General features: G+C 49.4%; 1 protein-coding gene across 3 annotated transcripts in view; it reads right to left on the bottom strand.

The window, feature by feature from the left end:
- Window positions 1–1367: 1367 nt before the first annotated feature.
- KDM2B (lysine demethylase 2B) overlaps window positions 1368–23716 on the bottom strand; it is a 120918-nt gene continuing 98569 nt past the window's right edge. For all 3 annotated transcript variants that reach the window (XM_082668398.1, XM_082668397.1, XM_082668399.1), the window contains 11 exons: window positions 19772–19996; window positions 13877–14020; window positions 12580–12666; window positions 12137–12397; window positions 11847–11960; window positions 11178–11216; window positions 10368–11047; window positions 9528–9691; window positions 9277–9438; window positions 8383–8601; window positions 1368–1554 (listed from right to left, as the gene is read on the bottom strand). In XM_082668398.1, coding sequence (XP_082524524.1) covers window positions 1373–1554; window positions 8383–8601; window positions 9277–9438; window positions 9528–9691; window positions 10368–11047; window positions 11178–11216; window positions 11847–11960; window positions 12137–12397; window positions 12580–12666; window positions 13877–14020; window positions 19772–19996 — 2277 coding nt within the window. In that variant the 3' untranslated portion in view covers window positions 1368–1372. The remainder of the gene's footprint in view (window positions 1555–8382; window positions 8602–9276; window positions 9439–9527; window positions 9692–10367; window positions 11048–11177; window positions 11217–11846; window positions 11961–12136; window positions 12398–12579; window positions 12667–13876; window positions 14021–19771; window positions 19997–23716) is intronic.

Genomic DNA, 23716 nt, shown 5'->3' with positions numbered 1-23716 from the left:
CACTAGTGTAGCACAGTTCTTTCCCGTTACCTTTATTAGCTACAAACAGCAAGATCTCTTTCTGAAGACGGAAAAGACACGTACCAAGGGGCTGCCGCATTTCTCAGATGAGTAAGAAATTATACCTTGTTTGGCTTCAAAACAGTATATACACTGGCGTTGAGACTACTGCCTCTGGACTTCCTAGTCAAATTTCTAGTCCACCCCTAGAACAGAAACCCTCCAAGTCCAAGAGTGTTTTTTTTTTTGTACAATTGTTTATACAAATTCAACAAAGGTAAAACCGCGTCAGGGAAGGTCTAGGAAAACACCACCTTACAACAATGGCACTTATGAATGCATAACTTTACAACTAGGAAACAGCCATGTTCTAAACCTTAAACGAGAACTCAACTCACACTTCAAAGGAGAGAAAAAAGGAAAAGAAAGGCTATGTTGGATCATTTATTCAACTTCTTGACTCACTGTATAAATTAGATCTATGTAGAGTACAAGAGCTCATATGCGGGAGCAAACCCCTCCTGAGTTCAAAGGCTGAAGTCTGAATTTTAAAATTTTGAGAAAAAGGTGAATTCTATACAGAGGAAATTTAGCAAAGTGCCTCACTTTGACTATAATTTACACATATCCACAACATGCTTATGTAACTTCTTGACATACAAAGCAGGCTCTCAACTTCCAGTTAGACATGCTTTTAACTGGAAGGTCTTAGCCTGTTTTGCCAGATCTGGGCACGTGTGTAGACGGAGTCGTATGACGTACAGGTTAAGTTCTCTCCTACCTGAAGGAAACCAGGAAAGTTGGCAATCTCAAAACAATAAAAACACTGGTATGCATTCAAACCTTGCATAAATAACTTTTGAACAATTTGTACAAAAATATTTCTGCATAATGTAAGATGTAACAAAACCAAACAAACAAACATGTCAAGACGGCAGCTGTGGTGTGTGGTCCATTTTATGTTGACACCAAAAACCCCAAAGTTGCCAGGAAAAAGGTGTCCAAAACAAAAAACACCACCACCAAAAAAAAAAAATTCCTAAGCTCATGCTTCCAGTAAGAGAATTTCTCCCAAGTCCATCCTCCTCTCCGACAGGAATGTCTTCTTGATAAAGGCTGCCTTAGAGACGGTCCAGAAAGCAGTGCAGTTTTGATTCAGAAAGACCAAAGGAAAGCGCCTGACTCACTCAACCCCAAAACGGTGGCGGACTGGCTTCTCCCTCAGCGAGACTTGCAAAATGGAATCGTTCTGTGGTCTGTTGTTCCAAGTTTCAAATTGAAAATAAAAGCCCTAGTTTTTGTAAAGTCTTTTACCCTCCCCTGCCACGTCCCCTCCCCTCACCCACCCCATATTTACATACTTGTCCATGGACTAACTCAGTTTTTGCAGGAGTTTTTCTTCCACTTGCCCGAACTGGACACTAACAGACATTTCGGCTATGAACTGCTCACAGCCTTCCTTGGTAACTTGCTTGCAGTACCTCAGGTCAATATGACAGATATTCCCACACCGTTTGAAGAAGGACAGGCACTGGTCAGTGACCTTATTGCAGTCTGCAGGGAAGAGGACACACGGTGAGGTGGAGGAAGCGTGCAGCCGAGGGCCCTCCCCAACCCCCAGGCACTCAGCAACAGAGCAGCAACTGCCCTTGCTGGAAAGCTCTCTTCAAATGCAGAATGGTTTCATCTACCACTTATAGAAGTTTCATATATGCTTGAAAAGCATCCACACATTCCAAGTGAAACTGCTTAGACTCCTACCCCATGGCCGCCCCTTATATGTATATATTCTCACATCAGTACGTCCTGTCTATGTTGTTTTATAAAGATAGGATCACACAATATATGAAAATAGCTTGCTTTTCACTTCTACTCTACTGCTGAGAAACACCTCTCTGCAGGTTCTTGTGTGCAGTCTGCCTATTCCCAGGGGAGAAGTGCTGGGGGAGTGAGGACACCTGTAAGGTCATCCTGGGATCCTCCCACTCCCCTGGGCACCAGCCCTTTAGACAGAGGCCCCATGTGCTTGCCCGCCCACGGTGGGACGTTTGCCTCAAACCTATGCAGGAGACCAATGTGCTAGAAGGGGCCGGAAAGATTCTGTCCACAGGGAGCAAAACCAGAATTCAGAACCCTCCACCGCACCCTCACCGGTAGATGTGCTCTTCAACCGAGTAATTCTCTCAATTTGGACTTTGCTTCTGTAGCACTGTTTTCTTTTAGAACTGAATCCTCAGTCAACGGGCTGCAACGCCAGCTCGCATCCAACTGGGGCTGAGTCCCCACCCTGAGCCCAATGATTCCTTCATCTCAGTGGTATATTAAGCTGGAGACCTTTCCTCATCATCACTAAAATTGGTTGTGTGGGGAATATTATGGATAGGCCCATGATGGGTTAAACAAAGTCTGTTTAAGAGTGAAAAATAGATGTCCGATGAAAGGACAATCTGGGTTAAGAATTACAAACCTCAAACAATGTGGCCTATACCTCACAACAAAATAAATTCTAGGCAGATCAAAGCATAAAATTTTTAAAATGATACGGAAAAGAATAAAAATATCTGCTTGCAGATGACATGACCTTAATGTGATAACTCTAAGGAGTCCACACCCACCCCCCCCCACACGCACACCACACCCCCCCACCACCCCCCCACACACCCACACATACACCCCACCCCACCCTACACACACACCCCTAATTCAGCAAAACTGCAGGATATAAAATCAACAGACAAAAATTAGCATTTCTATACACTAACAATGAACAATCTGAAAGAAAATCACGAAAATTTCATTTACAATAGCATCAAAAAGAAAACATTTAGTAATAAATTTAACGAAGAAAGTGAGACTTGTACACTGAAAACTAAAAAACAACGCTGAAAGAAATTAAAAGATATAAATGGAAAGACAGCCGATGTTCAGATTAGAAAACTTAATATTATTAAAATGCCAGTATTACCCCAAAGCAGTCTACAGACTCAATGAAACTGCTATAAAATACCAAAAGCGGTTTTTTTGTAGAAAAAGAAAAATGCATCTTAATCATGTAGAAATTTAAGGGACCCTGAATTGCCAAAGCAACCTTGAAAAAGAGAAAGTCAGAGGACTCGCACTTCCTGATTTCAATACTACAAAGCCACAGCATGTGTTACCGGCATAAGGACAAACATATACACCAATGGAACAGAATTGAGAGCCCCAAAAATAAACCCTCAAATGGTCAAATGATTTTTGACGAGATGCCAAAACAATTCAGTGGGCGAAAAGACAGACTTTTCAACAAATGGTGCTGGGAAAACTGGATATCCACATGCAACAGGATGAAGCTAGACCACCCTCCCCCATCACACCATATACAAAAATTAAGATTATTCAAAGACTTAACGTAAGAGCTAAAACTATGAAACTCTTAGAAGAAAACATGGGAAATCTTCGTGACCTTGGATTTGTCAATGGTTTCTTAAACATGATACCAAAAGCACAGGCCACAAAAGGGAAAAGACTGAACTTCATCAAAATTAAAAACTTTTGTACAAAGGACACTATCAAGAGAGTGAAAAAACAACAGAGAATGGGAGAAAATATTTGCAAGTCATGTATCTGTTAAGGAATTAATATCCAGAATATATAAAGAAATCCTACAATTCAACAACAACACAAACAACCTGATTAAAAAATGGGCAAAAGACGGGAATAGACATTTGTTCAAAGAAGATACACAAATGGTAAATAAGCAAACGAAAAGATGCTTAGTATCACGAATCATTAAGGAAATGCAAGTCAAGACCCCACTGAGATCTTCATATGCATTAGCATGGTTTTCGCTTAAACAAACAAAAAACCCCAAACCCCAGAAAGTGTTAGTAAGGATGTGGAGAAGTTGGAACCCTTTGCACTGTTGGTAGGAATGTAAAACAGTGCAGCTGCTCTGCGAAACAATATAGTAGTTTCTCAAAAAAAAGTAAACACAGAATTACCATGTGATTCAGCCAGTCCATTTCTGGTTATATACCCAAAGAACAATGAATTTATACACCCATGTTCACAGCAACATTACTGACAATAGCCAAAAGACAGAAGCAACCCAAGTGTCCATTAGCAGATGAATGGATAAATAAAATGTGGTGTATATATAATAAGCCAGCCCTGAAGGAAACAACTACTGTATGGTTCCACTTATGTGGGGTACCTAGAAGAGTCAAATTCAGGGACAGACAGTAGAATGGTGGTTGCTGAGGGCAGGAGAGGAAAGGGAGTGAGGAGTTAGTATTTAGTGGGTACAGAGTTTCTGACAGGGTGAAGAAGAGGTTCTGAAGACGGGTGGTGGCGGCTGCACAACTACATGTCTGTACTTAATGCTAGTGAACTGGACACTTAAGAATTGTTAAAATGGTAAATTTTATGTTATGTGTATCTTACCACAATAAAAAAAATTTTGTTAATTTAGAAAGCTGGCGAAAAGGTAACATTCACTAGACTTGAGAAAGCTTAACCCCAAACTGGCTGAAGGAAAAGCAGAGAAGCAGATTTCTTCTACAGAAGACCTCAAAGGTACAGGTACTGGAAGCAACAAGTACAACGAAAGTGGGGCTAAAGATGGGGTTAGAGACAGAAGGACTGGTTGAAAATCTACTTAAGGAGCAGTAAGAGGCTGAAACTCCCTTCCCCAGCAAAAGAGGGGAGTTCGTCTCTGATGGGCAAGAGAAAGTCTCTAGACCAGGCACCACCAGGCACTGTGGAAGGCAAGGGCACCCCCTGAAAAATGGGGGTTACAGGGAAATTTACCTGCTGACTGTCGAGACCTCCAGACTCCTTCCCTGCCAAGCCCTAGAACCCTGGCAGCCCGGCCTGAGCCCTTGGGTTGGGAGGTCAAGGAAGAGAGTGTCCTTTGGCAACCTTGACCAGCTTAAGAGGAAAGACTGACAGATGTCACGTCTGGGTTTCCCCAAAGAAAACAACCCATGCTGACCACCCAATGATACCCACAGCAGACCAGCTCCCACCGTGTCCCCAGAGCCTCCGATCACCTGAGCCGACAACCTCATGTTGACACTAAATCTGAGAAGGGCCCCTTAGGCAGGCCCACTGACTGCATCTGAAGGAATGTATGGTCTATGTAGAAAAGAAAAAACCATCAGTATCCTCAGGATCGACAATATCTGGATGCAAGAAACAAGAACATGCCACTCTCCGAAAGTTCAGAGAACAAACTATAGCTGTAAAATTAAAAATATAGGCTAAACCATATGAAAACTGCCAATATTTGACTGTTTTCTGACCTACATAAAAAGCAGCTTCATATGTTTGAACCTAACAAAAAGCAGAAATGAAAAACTCATGGCAGTTGACCCTTGAACAACACGGGTTTGAACTGTGCGGGTCCACTTATATGCTGATTTTTTTCAATAGTAAATACTACAGGCTACAAATTAGTGGTTGAATCTGAGTTTTTGGAGGAAGTGTGGATACCAAGGGCCAACTGTTAAGTTATATTTGGATTTTCTACTGCAAGGAGGGCTGTACCCCTAGCCCCTAACTAGTTCAAGGGTCAGCTGTATATGAATTCTGTGATAAGTGGAGGAAAACCAGATACAGAGATGGGAAAAAGGAAAAAAAACTGAAGGTATCAGAGGACTACTAAAGAAAGAAAACAGAAGGGAAGGAAATTAAATAATTCAAGGCAATTTTCCAGAACCAAATTGAGAGACTGAAAGCACTCATGAATGCTCAATACAATCCCTGAAAATGGACTCAAACCAAGGCTCACCAACCAAAACTGCAAAAAACTTTGAGATAAACTCATGTCCTACACGGGACTTCCCTGGTGCTCCAGTGGCTAAGACTCGCGCTCCCAATGCAGGGGGCCCAGGTTCGATCCCTGGTCAGGGAACTAGAGCCCACATGCTGCAACGAAGATCCTGTATCCTGCAACTAAGACCCGGCACAGCCAAATTAATTAAATTTTTTAAAAAAATAATTTTTTAAATAAATAAATAAAAAGATCGTGTTCTACAAACTTCCAATGAGAGAAAATATTCACTGAAGGATGGAGAATCAAATCGTTTTGGACATCAACTCTGGAAGGCAGAAGCCAAAGGAGCAGTGCCTCCCACTTTCTGAAACAATATGGTTCCCAAACTAGAACTATATAACCAGCTAAGCTATCAATTAAACATGAAGGTATAATACAGCCATTTTCAGACATATAAGGTCTGGAAGATGTCCTCTACCAAACGAACAGATAAACCAAGAAAGAAGATACGGGACCAAGGAAGGAAGGGTCCCTGCACAAGACAGAAACCAAGGAAGTCCCAGGACAGGAGCTGTGCAGCAGGCAGAGACAGCCAAGTTCAAGTGGGGGCAGGAGGAAGAGAAGTCCAGGAGGGTGGTTTCTACACAGACTGGTTGAGGGCCTGACGAGTTCACGTGGGGAAAGAACAGTACTCAAGTCTGTTATAGAAACTAACCAAACAAAAATGAGACAATTATTAACTCTAGGGAAAACAAACCAAAAACATGTGCAAGAAAGGAAACATACCCATAATACACACTGGCTCAACAGTGGACAATACTAACATGGCCATAATAAGGTAAGTAATAGTGACTTAACCACAAATTGGGAAGATGAAGGGAGAAAAGGAAGCAGGGTAAGAGAATGTAAGAATAGTAATCCTTGTTCTCTGCATAGCAAGTTAACAAACACAGAGCATCTGAAAAGGAAAAACAAAAAACAATAAGAAATAGCAATGTAGGCTTGCTGTTTGGAAAAAATGGAGGTAAACAGAAACAAAGAGCTCAAGAGTTGAAGGTGGTTGCCTCAAGGTGAGAATCAGGGGCAGGGAAGGGGAAGCCAAAGGGCCACCTCGAGCAACCACGGCTTCACTCTGCCACTAGACCTGATCCTCCAACCACAATGAAGGATCTGGAAACATGTCAAGTGCCATCCATTTTGTGGAAGAGACTTATTTTATCATGAACTAGTTATACTGACAGGAGGGGAAAACATTTTAAAAAGAACTGAATCTAGAAGAGACTGGGTATGAGAGAGACTGGGCTTCATATACATCACAGCTCTTAATGCAAACGCAGAGATCTGCATGTAGATCCTGAGACAAAAAGATGACCTCAAAGGATTGTGGTGGAAAACAAAATGGAAAAAGATGATTTATACAAACACATCATGGACTGTGCTGCAGGGGAGGGGGATTTATACTGGGATCTCTGCTACACATGCATAGTAATTAAATTAGAAAAAGTGAAAAGAGTTCATTACTACCGAGCGCTTTAGAACAAGATGCTCCCCAGGCCCTCCTCCACGGGGCGGCCCCAGCATCAATTCAAGACCACGAGCTGAGCCTGGAGCTGGGGTCTTGGTGAAAGCTCACCTCAGTGTGGCTCTCTGTTCTCTGCCTCCATGGAATGCAACACCCCCCCTCCCCCCTCACCTCGCCACCAATACTCCCCAAGGAGGAGGGTGGGCTCCCTAGGCACTAAGGTACAGCATCAGCTCCCACGCGGATGTGGTACTGGTAACAGGAAGGCGTTTCTCAGGCATGAATGTGGGATGGAGAGAGGGAAACAGCTAAACAATATGTGAATCCTGACCAAGCCAGACATCAGATTGGACTGTGTCAAAATGTAATTTAAATGAGGTGAGGGTATCATTTATTACTTGGTAATTTCTAGAAGAAAAAAGTTTCTTTTCTCCTTTTTTTTTTTGGTCTGGTCCAAATCTTACACGCCCAATCTGACCATCCTGAGCGATGAGATGAGAACTGGGTTAACTGGGCTAAGAACAGGCAGCGTTGCCTCTGTCCACCTCCCCGTTGGTTGTGCCCCAAGTCCTTAGGAACCAACTCCAGCCCCATCAGTAAGTGGGGGGAGTGAGGACTCCACTGTGGGGTTTTTTTCTTGTCAACAACAGGCCCGTTGATAGCAGGGTCAGGAGGGGGACACATAAGCGACAACCACCATGGCAGAAATCAAGCTGCTTATTACTCCATTGGCCCAGCCTGGCCTCACTGCCGGCTACTCTCCCACACCCCCTGCTGCCAGGCGCCAGGTCGTCCACAGCACCCAAGGGAAGCTTTTCTAGCCCATATTTTGGGTCAAGACCCACTGCTATGTGCTCATGTGCGCTCACTGCTACTAGCACTATTTTTTGGAGCAATTATTTAAAATCTAATAACGCTTATTTGTTTAATGTGTGTTTCCCCTCTAGACTAGGCCGTGGGTCTGTCTTGTTCACTGGTGTGTCGTAGCGTCTAACACTGTGACCCTATAGCAACAGGCCCACAAGTATTTCCTTTCGAATGAAGAATGCCCAGCCTGTCCCCCGGGGTCCTGGGCAGACCCCGATGGGTGCCCCTCACTGACCTGACAGGTTGATTTCGGTTAAGGAGTCTCGGGTGGTGGTGCCCACAGCGGTGAGCAGGTTGATGGACTGGTCAGTCACATGGTTACAGTAACTAAGGTGGAGCTTGGAGAGCAGGGGCATGTGGCGAATGATAAGCCGCAGGGAGGCGTCTGTGATGTCCAGACCGGCCAGACGCAGCTCCACAATGTTCCGGAGCTTACTCCGATTGTCCATCTGACCTGAGGGGGCAGGACAGAGAGGCAACATGTCACCCTGACATGACACTTTACAAGGCCTACCAGCCAGGTGGAACACCTGGGTCTCATTTAGCCATTGAGTGTCTCCCCCAAAAGATCAAAACTGGTTCCAACATTTAAAAATCGGAATATTCCACATCAAGTTTTACCCTTGTAGATTCTTTAAAAGTCAGAAGACCTAGAAACAGAGAGCCTGCATTCCACCCAACAGTGCTCAGCCAATTGGAGTACAGACAGCACAGCATCTCTGGGTCACCACAGATTCCTCATTTAAGGTACTGGTGGGGAGCAGTGAGTCCTGCAACCCGACCTAGGAGGGCTTCATCCCGTGAGGCCCTGTCCGGCCACACTGACCCCGATGCCTGAGGCTTAAAGCCAACGAAGGACAAATTAACATAGAAGCAGTGAGATGCACAGAGTTCCCAAAGTGGCATTCTGGGAGCCTCTGCCCTCTCACGGGTCCCCTCTTGTACCCAAAGCTGACTGAGAACAGCAGCTGGGACTCAGCTCTGCGTCGAGAGGGGCTGAAACCAGAAAAGGCTTGAAGACATGAGTACCAGATGGGGTCTGTGGTGAAAACCAGATCCAACGGCACAGCTTGGTCATACCACCTTCTTGTGACCATGCCTTGGGTACACCCCTGTCCCGGACACTCACCTGGCCTGTTATCTGTAGGCGGGGACAGGAGATCCCGCATCTGGGCGTCCTTTAGTCCTTCTACCCACTGGACATCCAGGGTCCGGAGCAGCGGACAACTGGAGCTACAGAGGGCTGAGACTGCGATCCATGAGCAGCCTGACAGCACCAGGTCTCGGAGCCCTGGCGGGGGACAGAGAGGGGGTGGCAGGTCAGGTGATACACCCCAGCCCCTGCTACTGCACATTGAGGGCCCCTGGCCCAGTGCTCACCAGGCAAGCGGTTGATGAGCCAGCTCAGCTGTTTCTTGGAGATATTGGTCCAGCTGAGGTCCAGGGAGACAGGCTGTCGCCGGATGATGCCGCTCAGCATCAGGGGTGTGATGGACTTGCAGTGGTTCAGGTCGATGCGGGTCCATAACCGCTTATCACAGCACCTGGGGGCCAGGCCCAGCAGAGGGGGCAACGTCAGAGTTGGGAGCTCTCTTGGGGAGCCCCATGCATAGCTGTGGTCAGTCCCCCACCTACCAAGCCCAGGGGGAGGCTCCTTAACTTCGTCCCCTGGACCCTTCTGTTTAGTTTCCGTCTCGTTGGCACCTGAGAGCCTCTGCTCTGATTGTCACAGCCCTTCCCCCCCACCCCCATGGAAAGTACCAGAAGCTGTAAAGTATTTACTGGGGGTTTAATTACACCCTCCACAGGCCATATCTCAAAACAACCCTGCATCATGCCTGTTCACAGATGAAGGTAAGTAACTTGGCCAAGGTCAGAGACCGTTCCAGCTGGGAACTATCAAAGCAGGGATTAAGATGAGGAACTGGCGCGGCACTCGTGACCTGGGCTAGCTCTTTAAGGACAAGGGCTCCCCCTGGTCCTCAGTTCATCTTCCAAGAAGCTAAATCAGGAAAGCAAATAGGGTTCACCTCTTTTGACAAGACCACACTGACTGTAGCTGCTAGACCTCTTTGAGGAGGATATTTAAGCTGGACGGGGCTTAGAAAGAAAGAGCATCACGAGTGACTCCAGTGGGGACGCACGCGCCATCCCTGGCCTAGTCTAAGCCTCAGCCTGACCCCCTGGTGCCCCCATCCAAACTCAGCCGGTGCCCCTCACCAGCGGTTCCAGGTCCTGCAGACCCGCATGCAGACACACAGGTCTTGGTGGCTGAGGTAGCTGAAGACGGCCATCCACACCTCCCTGTGCATAACGTGGGCCGCCCCATCATCCAGGGGCAGCGAGTCGGGCGGGGGGCTGATGGGGGGCGGCCGGATCACATGTCGCTCCATCTGGATGCACTTGGGCGGGGACACGGAGGGAGGGGGCCGGGAGATGACTCGGGGCGGGCTGCGCAGGCCGGGCCCCAGCTGGTGCCGCAGCTCCCGGGGGGTGCCGTTGGGCCCCTTGCTGAAGCGGTGAGGGCGCTCACAGAGGCCCAGGGGCCGCTTGGGCTCCTCGTTCTCGCTCTCAGGCTCCGACTTGATGGGCTGGTGGTTCTCGTGGGCCAGGCTGCTCTCCGTCTTCTGGATCTCCTGGTTGAGCTCCTTGCTCAGCTCCTTGCTCAGCTCCTTGTTGGGGAGTCGCCGCTTCCGGCGCATCTTCACCTTCCTCTTCTCCTCGGGGCCCTCCGCCCCCTCCGTGCTGGGGCCGGCGGTGGGGGAGCTGGAGCGGGAGTGGTCGCTCTCCCTTGTCTTGGGGGGCGCCTCGGGCAAGTCATCCTCTGGCTCCTGCTTGAAGCGCCTGAGAGGCTTGTTGGCCAGAGCCATTCGGTCCTCAGCGTTCTTCCAGGACCGCCGCTGAGGGAGGAGGGGGAGCGTGGGGGGATGAGCCCCTAGACCCGGGGCTGCGCCCACCCAGGCCTCCCACCCTCCACCCCAGGACCCATTGCCCCAGGAGCAGGCCTGGGGCGAGGGCGGAAGATGGTACCTTTTTCCTGAAAAGCTTATCTTCTTTGCCGGGTTTTAGCTGTCACAGAAAAGAAAGGATGCAGAGCTTGCTCCCAGCGTTCATGGGATTTGGTCCCCTCTACACCCAGCCCCACCAACAGAGGCTGGAGGGTCACCTTCCCAACAAATCCCATCTTCTCTGCTCTGACAGACGGGTGGGCCCTGCCTGCTGGTTTTAAGGAAGAAGCTGGAACTGGCGGAGAGTGATAGAGCTGTCCCCACCCAACTGACCTCCCACCCCTGGACAGACCCAGAGATATGCAGTCGCCCATTCACGTCGGACTTGGCTCAGGGAGCCTGTCCCAGAGGCAGGGTCTGCAGGATTCCCGGCCGAGCCTTAATGGCTAGAACGAGGAGAAGACAACCAGGCGCCACCTCGTGGCTGATGCTGGAAGGGCCGGTGGGCGAAGAGGGGCCGCCAGGATCCTCCGAGGTTCCCCAGATCCACAGGGCTTCCCCGCGGCAGCTTCAGCTTCCCAGGCCCCACGCCGGAACCACGAGCCAGAGCCTCGGGGCTGAGGCCTGGGAAGCTACGGTGAACAGGTGCCTTGGAGGTCTGCGGCACTGGGTTCGAGGACCAGTGGGGCGGGGGCGGCCCGGGACTCGCGAGTCCCCGGGGCCTGGGGAGGGCGGGGCGACGTGGGAGCACCTGCTGCTGGAAGTAAGTGAGACTGGATCTCCACCAGGGGCTGAGGCTGCTGCCTAGAGGGGGCCTCGGCGAGAGGTGAGAGGAGGAACCGGGGGACGTTTGAAGCGTCGAGGCCTAAAGGGGTGGGAAGAGGAGTGACTCGCTGGTTTTCCCCTCCTTTCTCTCGGGCCGGGCTCTCAGGACTTCCGTGACTTCGGCTCTCCCCGCTGCCCATCCCCGCCCCCGCCCACGCGCCCCTGCACCCGGGACCAGCCAGGCCACCCCTCGCTGCCCGTCCCTCCCGGTCGTACTCGCTTGCGTCCACTCAGCTCCTGGGGCTTCTCGTATTTCCGCTTCCTCCTCAGGTGCACATCGTCTGACTTTCGGCGCAGGATGCCGTCAGGGGGCACCTTCTTGGGGTGCTCGTCTGGCCTGCGCCGGGGCGCCTCTTCACACTCACTCCTCCGCTTGGCAGGCTCCTGCCCCTCCTTGCTGTCCCGGTTCATCTTCTGCTCCTTGAGCAGGGAGCCGGGCAGGTTTGAGGCATACTTAAAGCCAGGGCCACGCTTTTGCTTGTAGGCCAAAAACAGAGAAGGAACACACGAACTGTATATCTTTGGACGTGCCCTTGCCCCCGAGTCCGCGGTACCCCTCAAGCCGACATCACCATGGGCGGGGAGACAGGCTGGGTCTGGCAAGGCCAAGGTCTACCCCCTCCCGGGCTGACCCCTGGGACTTGGAGCCCGGCACTCACTTTCCCGGTCTTGCCGGCGTGGTTACACTTTGGACACTCCCAGCAGTTTGGAAGCTCATCGTTGACCACGCCCTCTGACTCCTTAATCTGGGAGGGACACACACCAGTCAGCAAGCAGGGAGGGGGTGGACAGGGCCAGCTCCTCCAAAAGCATCAACACCCCCTCCCAAAAGCCATTTCCATACCACCTCTGGCCAAGAGAAAACAAGAGTGGTTAAGATGGGTGGCTCTGCATTCAGGTCAGGGTTCAAATCCTGATAGTGCCTCTTCCTAGCTCAATGACCCTGGGCAAATCACTCCATCTCTGTGGGCCAGTGCCCTCAGCCATAAAATGGAGTGTGCCTATCTCACTGGAGTTATGTGAGAATTCAATGAGTTAACCTAGTGAAAGCAATTAGCTCAGGGCCTGGCACCCAGCAAGGACCCACAAACCATTCAGTCATTTAACAGCACCGAACTGGGTGCGTGGTTATCAGCAAGTGAGATGTGCTTTCCCTGGAGCTTCTGATCCGGGAGAGAGAGAAGTAACCAGGGGCCAGGGGAAAAGCATAGCACCCCTTTTCAGAGGGGGAGGTGTGTGTGCTGGGGAGAGGGGAGTGTCACGACAAACCCCACTACCAGCACCGAGGGAAAGGGGACGGACACCTCAGAGCTGAAGCACCCTTTGGGGCAGGCCCACTCTCATCTCTCTGAACACAGATAGAGCTGGGCTGATGGGAGGTGCCAAGTAGGCTGACATTCTCTTGAGGCAGAGGTATGAGGTATGTGTCAGCCCAGAGCAGTCTCTTCCTTTCAAAGGTGGAACCTGCTGCCCAAGACAGGCAGGCACAGCACGATGGTCCCCAGGAGGCAGTCCTGCCCTGGGCACACCAAGGGAACAGGTTCCTGGCACATGGGACAGGAATGCAACCACCTGTTGTTACAGGACCTGCCCTCCCCTGGCCCAGGCCTTTTTTCCCAGAAGCCTGAGAGCAGCCCAACTACCCACTCTCTCCCTCTGGCCCAGGTGCAAGACTCTGGGAACTCTCTGTGGTTCTGAGGTCCCGGGAGGTGGAATGTGTGTGTCTGTGTGTGTCTTCACTCCCTCAAAGACATGGGTGCAAGGTCTGAGCGACGCCAGAACCTTCTCGCCCTCAGCTTATCATCGGACACAGAGAATCCCCCAGACTCAGAGTCCTCCAGGGAGGGAACCTAGTCTCACTCCCCTCCACCCCCCAAACCCCTGCAGCATCAGTACCACCAGAGGCCCAGGGTGAGGCGCCAGGCGGCACAGCCAGATGCCCCCGAGGCTGCTCACCTTAAGGCATCCAGGGTGGATGATTTCGTTGCAGATGGAGCACTCCATGAGCATGAGGTTAAACTTGCCTTCTTCCTCTTCCACTGTGTCCTCTTTTCCTGCCTCGCCACACACTAGACACACGGCGGTGTGGGGCAGCACTGGCTGAAGAGCGGGGAGAACACACAGGGGTCAGCACGGCCGGGACCCCATGGGAAACACATCAAAGGCAATGAGGTACTCGCCTCGGGCCTTCCAGGAGCTGGGGGAGAACCAGCCCAGGCACTGCCCATCATTCATTCATTCATTCAAATTCTTATCTGGCTACTACCTCCACGTGCCAGGTACCACTCCAAGTGCTGGCTATAGCACTAAACCAGACAGATAAAAGTCTCTGCCATCCTGAGCTTACATTTTAGTGGAGGGAGGTGAGCAAAATGAAGAAGAGTCTGTTAGATGGTGACAAGGGAAATGGAGAAAAATAAAGCAAGGAGGGCCAGGTCAGCAGTGAGGTGGGAGAAAGGAGGGCTAATCTGAAACGCAGAGGTCAGGGACAGCCTGACCTCTGAGAAAAGACCTGCAGGAGGAGGTGGGGCATGAACCAAGCCCAGATCTGTAGGGGCTGAGGCCGCATCTCTCCAGCGGCTATCAAAGCACAGTCTAAGAACTCCGGGTCCTCAAGACTTTACAGGGAGGTCAAACTATCTTCAGAATACCACTAAGACATCATCTGCCTTTTTCACTGTGTTGACACTTGCACTGATGGGTGAGACTGCTGGCACCTGTCAGGGCAGAGGCTCCAATGTGCCCAGGCAGTCGCTGGGCCGTTCCTGGCCACATGCTCCTTAAAAAGCTCACCAGTTTCATTTAAGGATATCTTTGATAAAGCAGTAAGAATAATTAATTTTATTAAAACTCTGACCTCTGAGTACACATTCTTTTAATATTCTGCGTGACAAAATAGGAAGTATGCATCAACTACTTCAGCTGAACACCAAAGGATGACGGCTATCAAAAGGAAAAGCTCTTGTGATCAAGCCGTGAACTGAACTGGTCACTTTCTCCATAGAACACCATTTTACTTGAAAGAATGACTGATTATTTAAAAAAAAAAAAAAAAAGGGTATTGGCACATCTTCTCAAAGATGAAATAAGTAAGTCTGTCACTTTCAGAAATATCACTTAAAACATTTGTTGCAGATGATGAAATTTGAATTTTCAAACAAAAATCAGAATTTTGGAAAACTTACATCAGCCACTGTGAACTAGACAGTTTCCTGATACTTAAAGACTTTTCTGAGGACACTGGTGCTGGTGTTAACAAATGTGTGTTTTTTTTTAAACACTGTATAACACTATGTACCCCTATTTGGAAAATCTGTAAAACTCAGTGAGCCAGTGTTTTCCAAATGACCAATATCTGATGTTATAACATTAGGCATAAGCAAATGAGGGGCAAGAACGACTAATGAATTTTAATGTAACAGTAGGAAAAGTTCACTGATACAGATTCAGATTCCACATTGCAACTAACCTTTAAGCACTTGCCACCTGTTGAGCTCTGGTGGTGGATGAGAAGTATATCCACGATTATCTGAAAAGGCTATTAAAAGACTCCTCCCATGGGCTTCCCTGGTGGCGCAGTGGTTGAGAGTCCGCCTGTCGATGCAGGGGACACGGGTTCGTGCCCTGGCCCGGGAGGATCCCACGTGCCGCGGAGCGGCTGGGCCCGTGAGCCATGGCCGCTGAGCCTGCGTGTCCGGAGCCTGTGCCCCGCAACGAGAGAGGCCACAGCAGTGAGAGGCCCGCATACCACAAAAAACAATAAAACAAACAAACAAACAAACAAAAAAAGACTCCTCCCAGGAATTCCCTGGCAGTCCAGCGGTTTCCAGCGGTTCGGACTCCACGCTTTCACAGTCATAAGCTGAGCAGCGCAGACCCACCCACCAAAAAAGACTCCTCCCTTTTTCAACTACATATTTATGAGGCCAGGTTTTCCTCATATAGTGCCTCCAAAACAACATCACAGAATGAATATAGAAGCATATATGAAAATCTAGGTCTTTTCTACTGAACCTGGCATAAAAAAGATTTACAAAAACATATAACAATGCTATTTTTCCTACTAATCATTTTTGTTTCGGAAGATGTTATTTCTCCTAAAAATGTTATTTATGTTAACATGTAGTGGGTTTCTTATAATTTTTAAATGAATTCAAAATATTTAAAATTTTTTATTACAGTAATATTAATAAATAAATAACCCACATAAATGAAAGCTCTTTGGGGTTTTCATAACTTTTAAGAGAGCAAAGGGGTCCCAAGACCACAAAGTTTGAGCGCTGATGTATTAGACTATAAACCCCTGCGGACAAGCTCTCACTCTCTCCTCCTTATAAACGTCCACCTACCAGTACTTGGGATCCAGAAGAAACACACAACCAATTTTTATTAAACTGAGTTAGAATAGCTTCAAATAAGCTGGGATATACACTCCACCAATAACTGGAAAAGTCTGTAAAATGGATAGAACACTGAAGGCAAAAGAGTCATCATTCGTTCAGACTCTGAAGTAGGTGAGGAGAGACAGAACCAGTCTCTGCAAAGTTACTGCAGGAGGGGAAACCCAGCCAGGGCTACAGGGAGAGGGTGCTGGGCAGTGGGAAGGGATAAAGTCTGTGGAGGAAGCCTCTGCCATGGGAAGAGAGAGACTCACTCATCAGGAAAAAGGGCCTGGAAGAGTAGTAGAGGTGGGCCTGCCTGGGTCAGAGGTGGGTAGAACATGGCAGGAAGTGCCCCAACAAAGTGCGAAGCCTGGAAGAAGAGCAAGGACCTCAAGTGAGGGTCGGGCTAAGGTTGCATTTGCCATCAGTCCCAGGTTGGAGAGGAAGACACACACAAAAGTGAGGTTTCCTTCAACCGACAATCCCTGTGTCAGGCACTGGGCCAGACACCAGGGCTGCAAAGAACAGGTGACAGCAGAGACAGCTTCCTGTAACTGGACCTGGGTCACTGGAGGGAAGGTGAGGGTGAAAGAGAAAGTATGGCTAAAGAGGAAGAGACGGGGACTTCCCTGGTGGCGCAGTGGTTAAGAATTCGCCTGCCAATGCAGGGGACATGGGTTCAAGCCCTGGTCCAGAAAGATCCCACATGCGGTGGAGCAACTAAGCTCGGGTGCCACAACTACTGAGCCTGTGCTCTAGAGACCGTGCTCCGCAACAAGAGAAGCCACCGCAATGAGAAGCCCACCCACCATAACAGAGTAGACCCTGCTCGCCACAACTAGAGAAAGCCCATGCGCAGCAATGAAGACCCAACACAGCCAAAAATATTAATTAAAAAAAAAAAATAAGAGGAAGAGAGGGTCCTGGGGCACTGCTAACATGCCAAGTTTTAGGTGACACTGTTCTCAAAACCCAGAGTCCCTATGGACAACTTCTCTTAAACCATGACAGAATGCAATAAGTCATGGACCCTCACTCCAGAAAAATGCACATACACACAGGCACACATATAAAAATCTGTATTTAATTTCAAGGGGGCGCTCAAACTCCCTGAAATCCATTCAAATGACCTGGTACAGGTGACAAAAACACAAGCAACGAAACTGCAAAACGTCTACACAGCAAAGGAAACAAGAGAGTGAAAAGGCAACGTACATAATGAGAGAAAATATTTACAAACCATGTTATCTGATAAGGGGTTAATATCCAGAATATATGAAGAATTCTATAACTCAACAACAAAATACAAACAATCCAATTTTAAAATAGGCAAAGGACTTCAACAGACCTTTGTACAAAGAAGGCCTACAAATGACCAACAATCACATGAAAAGATGCTCAACATCACTAATCATCAGAGAAATGTAAATCAAAACCACAGTGAGGTATCACCTCACACTCATTAGGATGGCCACTATCAAAAAAGAAAAAAATAGGGACGTCCCTGGTGGCGCAGTGGTTGAGAATCTGTCTGCTAATGCAGGGGACAAGGGTTCGAGCCCTGGTCTGTGAGGATCCCACATGCCGCGGAGCAACTAGGCCCATGAGCCACAACTACTGAGCCTGCACGTCTGGAGCCTGTGCTCTGCAACAAGAGAGGCCCGCGCACCACGATGAAGAGTGGCCCCCGCTTGCCACAACTAGAGAAAGCCCTCGCACAGAAACGAAGACCCAACAGCAAAAATTAATTAATTAATTAAAACTCCTACCCCCAACATCATCTTTAAAAAAAAAAAAAAAGAAAAGAAAAAAATAACAAGTGTTGGCAAGGATGTGGAAAAGCTGAAACCCTTGTGCACTATTGGTGGGAATGTGAAATAGAGCAACCACTGTGGGAAACAGTATGGAGATTACTCAATTAAAAACAAAATGACCATATGATCCAATAATCCTACTTCTGATTGATATATATATATATATATATATATATATATATAGCAATATGCTTTTGGATATAGCAATATATCCAAAAGAATGCAAAGCAGGATCTCAAAGAGATACTGGCACACTCATGTTCATTGCAGCATTATTCACAATAGCCAAGAGGTGGAAGCAACTTAAATGTCCATGAGCAGATAAACAGATAAAGAAAATGCAGCACATCCATACAAGGGAACGCTATTCAGCCTTTAAAAAGAAGGAAATCCTGACACATGCTACAATGTGGATGAACCCTGAAAACATTAAAGCTAAGTGAAATAAGCTCACAGAGGGAGACATCCTGCCTGAATCCACTTACATGAGGTGTCCAAAGTAGTCACAATTAGAAACAGAAAGTAGAAAGGTGGTTGCCCAGGGCTGGGGGAGGAGTTGCTGTTCAATGGATATAGAGTTTCCATTTGGCAAGATGAAAAAGTTCTAGAGATCAGTTTGCACAACAACGAGCATATAGGTAATATCACTGAACTGTACACTTAAAAATGGTCAAGATGGTAAAGTGTGTAAGTTTTGGACCACAATTTTAAAAAGAAAGACAGACATAAAGAAAACACAAGCAGTATGTGTTGGAGGGAGAAGGGGAAGGTGCCCCAAGCTTGGAGGGGCATCAGCAGCCAGGCAGGAAGCCTCGCCTGATGCCAGGCTGGGCCTGTAAGGGTCTTGCCCAGGGCCAAGGATCCTGTCCCTCCTGCTGAGACTGCTTTCCTGTGGGAGCACGGAGATCACTGCTCCCTCAGGGAGGACCCTGGGGCCTGGAGCCGTGCCCCAAGGAAGGCAGAATGCCTGAGAGTGTGCAGGGGGGATACACGAGCAGAGCCAGGACCTTGCTGAGTTGCCAGAGCCTGAGACCACTGCCCTGTCCTGGGGCAAGGCTGGAGGCCAGGCGAGATGGCCTGGAGGGGCAGGCCAAGCTTTCCAGCGGCCCAGCTCCTCCTGGACACCATAAATCAGTCCTCCTTCTCTGTGACGGCCCCCTCAGGAGGGGCACTGACCTTCCACCCAGACCTCTGACTTCGAAGGCAGGACAGGAAGGAAGGGAGGGCCCAGAACCATCATGAACTGGACCATAAATGTTGGCAACAGGGTCACAGACAGGACAGGCTGCCCTGACATCTTTAATGGCAGAGACTTCAAAGTACTCAGTCATCTAGGGAAGGAAGGAGTTATAAGACCAGCAGACTATGAAGGAAAGGGAGCCTGAGCACATGGCAGGACCCCAGAGTCCTGCAGTGTGGAATCTGAAAACAGCATTAGTCTCCCCTTTCTTCCCAGGAGGGAGCACCCCTCCGGGGTTTCTGCTGCGGCCACGTTCTCTTCAAGCGGAGGGACTGGACAGACCAACGAGCAGAGGAACAGACTGGCCTGAGGCACAGGTGGGGCCTGCATTCAGGAGCCAAGGAAGGGCTGCCACCTCCACTCCCGGGGGAGAAGCACCGCAGCCACTGGGAGGGGCGCCCCTGGGGGCACTCACCGCGATGCACTGCCGCATGATGCAGCTCTGCTTCATCCGCCCGGGGCCCCCGAACTTCTTCATGTCCTTGCAGAAATGGCACTCTCCACACTCCGTCCGCAGGCAGGCCTCGCACTTGCGGCATCGCGTCCGGCGCCGGCGAGCTCCCGCCGTGGTCCGGTTGGCGGCCAACTTCACCGCAGAGGCAGGGCCCAGCTTCCCCTTGGGCCGACCTACGGCCCGGTTCTGTGGGAGCACACACAGGACTGGTGAGATGGGGGCCCGCAGGGCCGGCCAGGCCCCGAGTCCGGGGGGTTATGGGTTGAAGTGTGTTCACCCAAAAGATATGTTGAAGTCCTAACCCCACAACCTCAGAACGTGACCTTACTTGGAAATTGGGTCTTTACAGACGAAACTTTTAAAATATGGTCACGAGGGTGGCCCTAATCCAATAGGACTGGTGTCCTTGTGAAAGGGGTAAATTTGGACACAAGCACAGAGAAGTCTTATGTGAAGACACAGAGAGAAGACGGCCATGTGCCTGGAGGGATGCCGCCATCTACAAGCCAAGAAACGTCAAGGAAGCCAGCAAAAGCCAGAAGCTGGAAGAGGCAAGGAAGGGTCCTTGCCTAGAGCCGTCACAGAAAGCACCGCCCTGCAACACCTTGACTTCTGACTTCTAGGCTCCAGAACTGTGAGAGAATACGTTTGTTTAAACCACCCAGTTTTTCTGGGTTTGTTTAAATTTTTGTTTGTTTAAATTTTTGTTTGTTTGTTTAAATTTTCATTGGAGTATAGTTGCCTTACAATGTTGTGTTAGTTTCTGCTGTACAGCCAAGTAAATCAGCTTTATGTACAAATATATCCCCTCTTTTTTAGATTTCCTTCCCATCTAGGTCACCCTGAGTAGAGTTCCCTGTGCTATACGGTAGGTTCTCATTGATTGCCTATTTTATACATAGTATCAATAGTGTATATATGTCAATCCCAATCTCCCAAGTCATCCCACCAACACCCCTTCCTCCCTTGGCATCCGTACGTTAAGCCACCCCGTTTGTGGTGCTCCACTATGGCAGCCCTGGGAAGCTGACAGGGACACCCTGCTTTGGAGAGCAGTACACCTGGCTCTAGAGCCTTCTGCGCCCCCCCCACCCCGCCCCACGTCAGGCCAGGCTCCTCGGGCTACCTGTGCTTCCGCAGGGAGGCCACACAATCCGCCTCTGTTCCCTCTGCCAGGGACACCCACCCCTCCCCGCCCCACTAGACTAATGCCTGCTCAGGCTGCAGGACCCAGTTCAAACACTGCCTTCTCCTGGCAGCCCTTCCTGACCGCCCTGCACTGGGCCCCTGTCACAGCATAACTGTCTGTTCTCTCATGGGTCTTCCCTTTGAGACAGGGACTCAGAAAGGCAGTTATGGAGGGTGTCTTGTCACCACTGTCCCTCGACAAGATGGCTGGCACCTAGCATGTGCTCAATAAACCAGACCCCAAGAGAATGAGACAGTAAACCCTAAGGAACTGATTTCTGAGAACTTCTCCCTGTGACTCAGGGAAACACAGGCAGATGAACAGAAAGTGGTACTAAATGATGAACAGGGCACAAGCCAGCCACACGTCCTGCTCTGAGGTCCTTACAACCTGGCCACCAGCCCCAGAGCCTCTTGCAAACCAGGATCAGAGACCAGCCGCTGGGACACTGTCCACCCAGGATCAGAAGTAGGCAGGACCAGGATGGTCGGGAGAGTGTCTCACCTGAAGCACCTTTCTGAGTTTGCTGAAAAATGGTTCATCCCTCCGTCAGAGAGACACACTCTCACCCCAAAACTATCTGATCTAATTGGCATCGAAAGCTTAAAGCCCATCTCAGCCAATTAAACAAGCTTCAGTCCATCTCAGGCTTTTCATTTTAATTGCTTGTCATATGTGGATCCCTAAACAAAATCCCATCGCTCGCTAGCTCCTGGGCCCCGAAGTGTTGTTACGATGTACCACAGTGCAGAAGATCTTCCTTCCAGGGACCCCCTCTCCCACAATGCATACAGCTCCCCACCCCCAAACTACTGGGGCTGCTTAGAAACTTACAACCACAGCAGCAAGGGAAACAGTCCATGGTTCTCCGAGAATCAAGCCTTGACCCCCATCATCTTATCCTGCAGAGCCATGGTCCCTGTGCAGACCCGAAGGTCCCACATACACCTTTTGGTATTGACACCTCAAGTGGATCCCTTCCCTCAGATTTTTTCCCCAAAAGCCTGCAGCATTCAAGGAAACTGCGAAGCCTCTGGTGGTGAGGCACCCACGTCAGGAAGCGCTGCGGCTCTGGATCTTCATCCCTCTCAACTTGCTCTGAACCCCAAAGAGGAAAGGAGACCCAGCTCCACTGGCCCACGTGTCCTCACCTCCCTGTGCCCTGACCCTGCCCCTCCCACAAGCCACCCCACCCGGTGGGGTGAGGGGCTGCCCCAATGCAAGTTACTCCTCCTGTAAGCAGTGGAGGGCCTCCCCACGCACCACAGCCCAGGGAGGTCTGGGGCCCCTAGTCATGGACATGGGCAGTTCTGCAGCCGTGGCACCGCCTGTCAATTCAGGTCAGGTCTTGCTGCCAGATGAGTAATGGGGAAAAAAAAATCAGTTTTCAGAGACTTTAGATTTGAGAACAGCACGTAAGGGACTGTGGACCTGAAAACTAAGCAGCAAGGAGTGCTGAGTAGAAGCAGGGATGACACGGACGGTGACAGCAGTGCCGGTGGGTACTTTCAAGTGCCTGTCATCCTGCTCTTCATTTTACATATGATATTACCTAATTTCCCAATAATAACCCTACGAGAGATGCCATTTTTCAGATGAGGAAACTGGAGCTAGAGGTTAAGAGACCGGCTCAAGGTCACGGAGCCAGCAGAGGATGTGCGTCTAAACCCTAAAACCACATCTAAACACTATAAACCACAGCGATGCACAGGCCAAGTAGGACAAGAGACCCCAGAGTCCATGGGAACTGACCACACGCCCTGGAAGGGGCCCACAGCTAGTGCCTTGATGCCCTTAGTAGGACAGGTGCCAACAGGAGGTGCAGAGAAGCACATCAATTTCCAGAGAAATGGAGACCAGGAAGGTTTCTCCCTCTCTTCACAGCCTGGAAGACTCTCTGGTAAAGAGCACACATCCTGTTAGCAACCCACTCCTCAAATCCCTGAAACATGGGCCAAGGGGTGGGCGATTCAAAGCCTTGAGTCAGGTACAGAGAAGGCAGCCCATGGTTCAGGCTCCAAGGACAAAACCAGAGGTGAAGGGCTCACACTCTGACCCTGGAGCAGGAGAGTGTAAGAACTAGTTTCTTTGGTGAAGGACTGAGAAAAAGAAAAAATTTCAGGAGTCCAAACATGGCTCTTGCCTCCCACTCAGGAACGTCAGGTATACATAGCAGCTGAGCACCTCCAGCCTCTCTGGCCACTCAAAAGTAAGAGAGTTGGGTCGATCCGGCCACAGTCACAAAGCTTGTACTTGACTGTGAAACAAGCCCACCTTCCTGTGCTTTCCAAAGTTCATTCTCATCTGAAGAGGCACTTTTCCAAACGATGAAAAAAACCAAATCCGCCCCGATCTCGATGGCAGCTGAGACATCCTGGAAAATGACAACGTCTTGAAGGAAGAGGTATAAGGGTGGCTGTTTCCAAAGACCTTGTTTCAGGCCCTCTCTGCCAGGTTGCCAAACAAGCTAGAAAAGCTGATGCTGCCTGCAGCTTCGCGGGCCAGCTTGCTGGTCAGGAGTCAACTGAGCAACACTTGTAATGCAGGATCCTCCTAAAGACCACTGAGAAAATCAACAGGTAAGAAAGACATCGAAGGGTCTCTATCAGGGAAGGTGAAACATGCCTCGTTTTGGCTTCTGTCCTAACCTCTTTTCGGTGACATCTAAAGGTTCACAAACCAATACTCAATTCTGCTCTATCCTACCTGTGCGTCTA

Source organism: Grampus griseus, assembly GCF_964374135.1.
Source record: "Grampus griseus genome assembly, chromosome: 12".
NCBI lineage: Eukaryota > Metazoa > Chordata > Mammalia > Artiodactyla > Delphinidae > Grampus > Grampus griseus.
This window is presented reverse-complemented; position numbering and strand designations above follow the sequence as displayed.